This window comes from Malus sylvestris, chromosome 16, assembly GCF_916048215.2.
Source record: "Malus sylvestris chromosome 16, drMalSylv7.2, whole genome shotgun sequence".
In the NCBI taxonomy this organism is placed as follows: domain Eukaryota; kingdom Viridiplantae; phylum Streptophyta; class Magnoliopsida; order Rosales; family Rosaceae; genus Malus; species Malus sylvestris.
Window position 1 is genome coordinate 36,357,739 of NC_062275.1, and position 8,021 is coordinate 36,365,759.

Below are 8,021 nucleotides of genomic sequence, written 5' to 3' on the forward strand. Positions count from 1 at the left end.
CAGCTTTTGAGAAAGCTAGCGCCTTTTCGATTTTTGAGTTAGCCTCTTCGATTTATGAGCTCGCCTCTTCGATCTCTGAAATCCCGTCGAGTACTGATTTTTATAGAGGTACGCAGGACGTTCAAAGCACACTTGAGTTTCTGCCCGTAGAAACTCCCTTCTTGCACTTCTACAAACTTGACTTGTCCGACCTCTTCTTTCTTTAACACCTCTGAAAATGTCTGGCCCCTCCGACCGTCGTTTTGACTTGAACCTTGGTGAAGAGGCAGTCCCGCCTTCTCCAGACAACATATGGCGCCCATCCTTCATATCCCCTACTGGTCCCCTTACTGTTGGGGATTCGGTGATGAAGAATGATATGACAACTGCGGTGGTGGCCAAGAACCTTGTCACTCCTAAAGATAACAGACTACTTGCCAAATGATCTGATGAGTTGGCTGTTAAAGATTCTCTGGCTCTCAGTGTGCAATGCGCAGGTTCCGTGTCGAATATGGCCCAACGCCTATTTGCCCGAACCCGTCAAGTTAAATCATTGGCGGCTGAAGTGATAAGTCTCAAGCATGAGATTAGAGGGCTTAAGCATGAGAATAAACAATTGCATAGGCTCGCACATAATTATGCTACAAACATGAAGAGGAAGATTGACCAGATGCAGGAATCTGATGGTCATATTTTACTTGATCATCAGAGGTTTGTGGGTTTGTTCCAATAGCATTTGCCTTCGTCTTCTGGGGCTGTACCGCGTAATGAAGCTCTAAATGATCAACCTCTGATGCCTCCTCCTTCTGGGGCTCCGCCGACTGCTGAGGCTCCGCCGAATACTGAGACTTCTCCTAAGCAGCCTTTGTGAAGGCTCCCTCTTGTATTTATCTGCTTAATGTTCCTGTCCTTTTTTATGAATGTAAAAATACCTTGCATAACTGTCAGTGTTTCAAAAATAAACCCACACAAAAAACAATTAAACAAGCAACAAATAAAAATGACAATCATGGCAAAATAAAACTACAGAAAAGGGAAGGTTTTTAGAAACGCAAAACTGATTGTGGAGCAATTCAAAAATCTTCCTTATTTGAATACATGGGTTGCCCTCCAAGAAGCACTTGCTTTAACGTCTTCCAGCTGGACGATACCTCCTTCTAAACTTGGATAGGGCCCATAGCATGGAATTGATCCTTGAATGGACGGTGATACTTGACATGATCCGGCAATGGTTTAAATTCTAGTGTAGGTGCCTGAATCATCAAAATCAGCAAGTTAGTATATAATAAAATCGAAGTTGGAGAAGATGGCTTACTTGCTTGCTCCAACACAAACTCAATTACGAACACCACATCTTTGAAGGTTGCAAGGATATGGGACTTGGCTAGATTTAGTGTTTTGAGAGTTATGACTTGTCCTATGTCATAAAATCCAACTTTTTTGGGAATTTTCGTTTCAAATGTATCTTCTTTGATGAATTCTAGACATTCCCCATCCACTTCTTGCTCTTGATTCTTTGGAAAGGTTTTAAAGATGTCTTTCTCACCCTATTCTTCCTTGGATTGTATGATCCTGCAAGGAATAAGGACATTTGGTGAAACGGGGTCAGGACAAATTAAATTTAGGCTTACCTTGGTTGTAGTGGACGGCATAGAAGGCATATAGGGCTGTGGCAAGGGTGGTTCTTTCCTTGCCGTGGCCTTGTTACTCTCTTCTTCTTCGAGCATCAGCTGTTCATCCATGTTTTGGCTTGGTTTGGATGTCTTCAGTTCACCTTCAACCTCCATAACACTTCCCAAAGTGATAGCATCATGGCTTTCAAAATCTTCCTTCAAATTTTCAACAGTTGAGTTGGAGAATTCACTTTGCTCTTGAATTTGTGCCGTGAACTCCATAATTTGCCCAAATTGCTTTTCCAATTCGCCTGTCTTCTTGGCTTGATTTTGCACCTCTTTGTTTCGGTTTTTTACATCCTGGTTCAAAGAGGTGAGTAACTTATTAAACATATCATTATTCAAAGATGTACCTGAATTGAATTGGGTAGATTGTTGTGGTGGCTGTGATGGTTCATATGGCCAGTGATAGAACTCCTCTTCTTGCTGCCAATATCCATCTTGTTGGAATTATTGCGGTCTCCACACATGTAATCTGAATAATCTCTCCAATCCGAATTGTAAGCGTTGGAAAACATGCTGTCCCCTGATTGGCTACGGCCTTGATAACCCCAAGCATCTTCATTCGCAGCGAATTGAGAACATTGATGAGTTGGATATCCTTGCCCATGGGACACACCATCTGTAGGGACACTTTGCATTGTGGTCCTTTCGGCATATTGTGACAATTGAGAAGTAAGTTTCGCCAATTGAGCTTGAATAGTAGCAAAATCCATGTCTTGCTTCTCTAGTACTTGAAATCAAGGAAACAAAACTAAATCAAATATCATAAGTAAAAATAAGAGACACAAATAGAAACAAAGTCAGTAACTAAAACAAAAAACATGAAAATAAACAAAAAGAAATAACAAGGGATTAGCAAAATTGCTAATCCCCGGCAATGGCGCCAAAATTTGATGCGATTAAAGTTAAGCACTCAAATTAAACCCTCTTTTGACAATTGTAGTATATATATAAGTAGGGATCGTTCTAGATCGGGGATTAGGAGGGATTGCTAATCTAAACTAAACTGACTTACAAAAAGAAACTTAAAAACACTTAACTAGACTCTATAGACTCAAAACACTTAAAAACACAAACTAAAATAGATTCTAACTAATTAGACACACTAAAGTAAAAGGGGATTGCGTTTTGGACGAAAATAAAGTAAAACTAAACAGAAACTAGAACTAAACAGATTTGCATGAAATTGGTTGTTTTGGATGGATGATGGGCTAGCTAGAAGGTCTTTCTCCACACATGACACACTTGCATACAAATCAATCTCCAATTGCTTTTCAACAAACTATGATGCTCAACACCCCAGATTAACCGTGATGCACAAATTAACCCTCATATTTTCCTTTACTCATTGAATTGGATGAATGCATGCGACAACCCAAATCATTCTCTAAAAGTCCCCTATATGAATGCATAATAGAGATACAATTAAAGATCATTAAGTTCCATGAAAATCATAAGCGTTGACGAGGCAATTGTAACTCTGAATGCATGATACGTTTGCCAAGAATTCAATTAACGCGATTGTGACAAGCAACCTTCACTACTCATGAATATAAACTTATAACGATTAGGTGAAACTTATTTATATCCTAGCATCAAATTCATGCATGAAAACTAAGTATGCATCCTTAATAAACATACACAAATCCGTTATGAATAAAATAGATAATTGAATTGCAATCACAACTTATCAAATCACAATTGGAAGAAATCAATTCATATTGCAAATATATTCATGGTTTCGAATTCTCCTCTAGCCAAAAGAGGTTTAGTTCCTCATACTTGCAATTAAACAGAAACAATTGAAATTAAACATTGAAAACCAAAGTAGAATACACCTAGAATGCTCCAGCAATCCAAATTGAATGACTAGCACAACTCAAAGCAATCCTCCTTCCTTGCAAATATGCGGCACCAAGGTGTGAGTGGTGAATGGATGGTCTCTTGTGGTGGTGGATGGATATAGGTGAGTTATGGTGAAGGGTGGAGAGTTGTGTAGATGATGTGGTGTCTTTGGATGATGGCCCCTGGATTATGGTGAAGGGTGGATGTATTTATAGGCTAGGGAGAGGAGTGTATGGAGTTGTAATGAGTGGATGTAATGGGTGTAGTGGGTGAGTGTTGTGGTAATGAGTGGATGTAATGGGTGTAGTGGGTGGATGTTTGGTAATGAGTGGATGTAATGGGTGTAGTGGATGGATGTTTGGAGTTGTAGGTCAACACACTTGCACACACACATGTTGATTTCTAGCCTTCAAATCTTCAAAAACGTCCATCCTCATGTCTCCATGCTTGCACTATCCAATCTTGGCTAAAAAATGCTCCAAAATGCATTTTCTTGCCAACTTTGTTATTATGACCTACAAACACACGAAAATAGCTTAAAATACATAATTAACTAAGAAATAACAACACAAATGCACAAGAACAAGCTAACTAAGTCGCATAAATATGTTCCTATCACATATCTGACCCACAGCTTGGATGACTCGACAGGAATGTGAGTCTCTGGCCATTCTTGCTTCGTCATCTCTCATTCTCCACTCCTCATCCTCTTCCTTCTCATTTTGGGCTATATGGAGATTGAACATTCCTTCAGATTGGTTAAACAATTCTTCCTCTTCTTGATCGATTTCCCACATCATGCTTGAAGAAGAAGACATTGTAAGTAGAAACTATGAATAATGATACAGATTTTGATTTGGTGAAGAAGGAAGCAGAAACTTTGAATAATGATAGAGATATTGAGAAAATTGGTGTGAGATTTAACAGGATGGATGATGGATTATATAGAGGATTCTGAAATGATTAGGTTGTAGATAGTGCCACGTGGCATGCCGTCATTCGTTAAAAATCTCATCGAAATCTATCCTAAAAGATTCTGAAAAGATAACAACACGTAGCACCACGACATTGGATAAAAATCTTATCGAAATCCATCACCAATAATTATCTTTTCGGATAATGACACGTGGCGCAACGAAAACGATTTAAAATCTGATCGAAATCTATCCTCAAATATTCTGAAAAGATAATGACACGTTGCATGATGACATTGGATAAAAATCTTATCGAAATCTATGACCAATAATAGTCGTTTTGGGTAAATGACACGTGGCGCAACGAGAACGATTTAAAATATCTTATTTGAAATTACAAATAAATTTATTTAGTATTATTTTGTAAAAAAAAAATAATAATATTTTATTACCTATTACCAAGACTATTCAAGTGCAAAGGTGGAGATACAAAAAGCAGTTACTGTTTAAAAGATTGATTGAATAGTGGATTGGCTGGTAAGGCTGCAAGGTGGAGTTGCTCTTGTATACGTGTTTATTTGGAGATGCTGTTATCCATCCGGACTCATTTTCCAACTATCCAAATGAGTACTTGAGCTATTCTCACTCAGAGTCACAGTCCCTCCCTCCGAAAATCCTAAAACCCCGGAAAACCCAAACCCCCCAAAATCAGCAACCTAAACCTAATCAATCGCCAATGTCGAAGGAACCATCCACGACCTTCAAACCCTACACCCTCTGCGAAACCTTAACGGGCCACAAGAGCGCCATCTCCGGTGTCAAATTCTCCTCCGACGGCGGCCTCCTCGGTTCCGCTTCCGCCGACAAGACCATCCGCACCTACTCCCTTTCCTTCCCCGATGACTCCTCCACTCCCACCATCTCCGCCGCCCAGACCTTCGAAGGCCACTCCCAGGGCGTCTCCGATCTCGCCTTCTCGGCCGACTCTCGCTTAATGGTCTCCGCCTCCGACGACAAGACCCTCCGCCTCTGGGACGTCGCCACCGGCCAAACCATCAAGACCCTCCATGGCCACACCAACTACGTCTTCTGCGCCAACTTCAACCCTCAGTCCAATATGATCGTCTCCGGTTCCTTCGACGAAACGGTGCGTATTTGGGATGTCAAGACCGGGAAATGCTTGAAGGTTTTGCCGGCTCACTCCGACCCTGTCACCGCCGTTGATTTCAATCGGGATGGCTCGGTTATCGTTTCGAGCAGCTACGATGGGTTGTGCAGGACCTGGGATGCCTCCACTGGCCACTGCACCAAGACATTGATTGACGATGAGAATCCTCCGGTTTCGTTTGTTAAGTTTGCGCCTAATGGAAAGTACATTCTTGTTGGCACCTTGGATGACACTCTGGTAATCCCAATCCCCATTTCTTCTTGTTTTTCGTAATTTATGATTATCGTTTTTAATTTGAATGGCTTTGTTTGAATTCGCTATCGATGCTCACTTCAACTTATAAGATTAAGAGCTTCAAAATTCATGATGGTGGAGGCTAAATACTGATTCGAACTCTGTTAATTGGGTAGTGGAAAGTAGACGTTAGGAGGGGACTCATGACAAAATATTAATTCCGTCGTACTTGTTCGTACTCAAGTTTCAACCTTTTCGTATGATGTTATTTATTTATTGGTGAAATGCCTGATAATTGGTTCTGAAACATCTGAACTAGTTGTTTAGGCCAGGTTTATCTGTTGATGCCACATTTGACACATTGCTTTCAGCATCTGACAGATCGGACTTTACTGCTTTTTGCGTGCTTTTTTGAACAATGCAGCTTGAACTAGATTGTAGGTTCAATAAATTTTCCTTGGAAAACTGAGTTAGGGCATATGGGTATTTCCTGTGGTAAATTGGTAATGCTCCCTCTTTTTTGACATGCTTCGCCACATTTCTAATACTTTTTGGTTTTCTGCCCATTTCCTTTTGCAATTTTTGGTATGTTCCCTGTGCATGATTTGAAGACAAACAAGTGGGTTTGTCCTTTGGCTATGATGTTATGTGCATGAAAGTACAATAGGGAGAACAATTGACTATGTTAAAACAATTTGATAAGCTGGAACGGTTATTATTACATGCACATTCACCAACCTTTTTACTTTTTAGAGAGGGAGGAAGTGGTTGGCTAATATTCTCGTCTCATGTCATCTCTTTCTTCTCCACCCTTCCGGGCCTTCCCTCTCTCCTACATCTTCATTTTCTTTTATGAAACAAAAAAATAAAGAAGAAGACTGTGAGCAACTGAGCACTATATTCATTTTCCGGAAGTAATTATTGCATACAGCTGATCTGGAATTTCTATCTTGTGTCTGCAGAGGCTCTGGAACTTTTCAACTGGGAAATGTCTAAAGACTTACACCGGTCACAAGAGCTCGAGATTCTGCATTTCTTCCGCATTTTCTGTGACAAATGGGATATACATTGTAAGTGGTTCTGAAGATAATTGTTTGTACTTGTGGGAATTGCAAAGCAGGAAGGTAGTTCAGAAATTGGAAGGTCACACTGACACTGTTATATCAGTATCATGTCACCCAACTAAGAACATAATTGCTTCTGGTGCACTTGGCAATGACAAGACGGTGAAGATCTGGACTCAGGAGAACTGATTCATTTCTGTTGTTGTAAATGATTGTATCTGTGGCACAGAGGTTTTGACTTGAGGAGGGAGATTTAACGCATTGTCACCGACAGGGTTTCTGCTATAGTTCTGCATTGTCTCTATAATCATGCAGGGTCCAAGGACCTTAGGGATATAGTAATGTCTTTAAAATGCGATTCTTTCTGTTGATCTTCTAACTCACCGGCCATTTTGTTTTTTCCAACACTTTTTTTTGTGTTTTCGTTGACATTTCTTTCTTAACGGAGCTCTGTACCAGAAGCCAAAATGGAAAAGTGCAGAAAGGAAGTGGGTTAAGTAAGCATATTGTTCAGCTACTTGTTCCCAAAAACTTCAACAGATTAAACTATGTGAATTTATGAAACGATCCTCCGAACGTGCCTACGCATCTTCAGTATATGGGTGATACACACATACAAGGACAAGGTGGTCCCAAAGATCCTCTGGAGGCCCGAAAACACCTATGGAGGGACGTTCTTTAGGGACCCTCCAAATGTTTCGACGGAGGGTCCGACCTACGTCTAGGGTTATGTATGGGTTACGTCCAACACTTTGTTTATTTTGTTAGATGATATATAGTTGGTCTAATCAAAATTCTGGTGCATGATGCATCCATGGAGGAGACGTGAGGTTACATAAGCTTTTCCGCAAGGAAGAAGACCTCGTTGTTTCTTACTTCATTTTACTAATATTAAATGGAATGGACCGTTTCACATAACATGACCCTCACCCAATATGGGCTAGCATTCCGAGTGGACTTAAAAGTGATAAAGCCCAAGAAGTTGACCTTTTACTTAGATAAGCTAAAGCTATTAGAGAAAATTTCTTAAGTATTGTAAGAAAAACCTGTTTTATTTTCTTTCTTCATAAAGTATAGTAAAAGCTTTATGGCCTGTCTAAAAAAGACATTTAGGTAGACTTTGCAATAGGTAATGTTGTTT

General features: G+C 40.1%; 1 protein-coding gene across 1 annotated transcript; it reads left to right on the forward strand.

Annotated features, from left to right (window-relative positions):
• The first annotated feature begins 5,002 nt into the window (after window positions 1-5,002).
• LOC126607211 (COMPASS-like H3K4 histone methylase component WDR5A) lies at window positions 5,003-7,798 on the forward strand. Its single transcript, XM_050274732.1, has 2 exons — window positions 5,003-5,819; window positions 6,779-7,798. Exons 1-2 carry the CDS (start codon window positions 5,151-5,153, stop codon window positions 7,067-7,069), a joined length of 960 nt encoding a protein of 319 aa, XP_050130689.1. The 5' UTR covers window positions 5,003-5,150; the 3' UTR covers window positions 7,070-7,798.
• The last annotated feature ends 223 nt before the right edge of the window (window positions 7,799-8,021 follow it).

Coding starts and splice junctions, on each gene's coding strand:
- LOC126607211 (XM_050274732.1), top strand. CDS start 5,151: ATGTCGAAGGAACCATCCACGACCTTCAAACCCTACACCCTCTGCGAA. Junction 5,820..6,778: donor GCACCTTGGATGACACTCTG/GTAATCCCAATC, acceptor TTGTGTCTGCAG/AGGCTCTGGAACTTTTCAAC.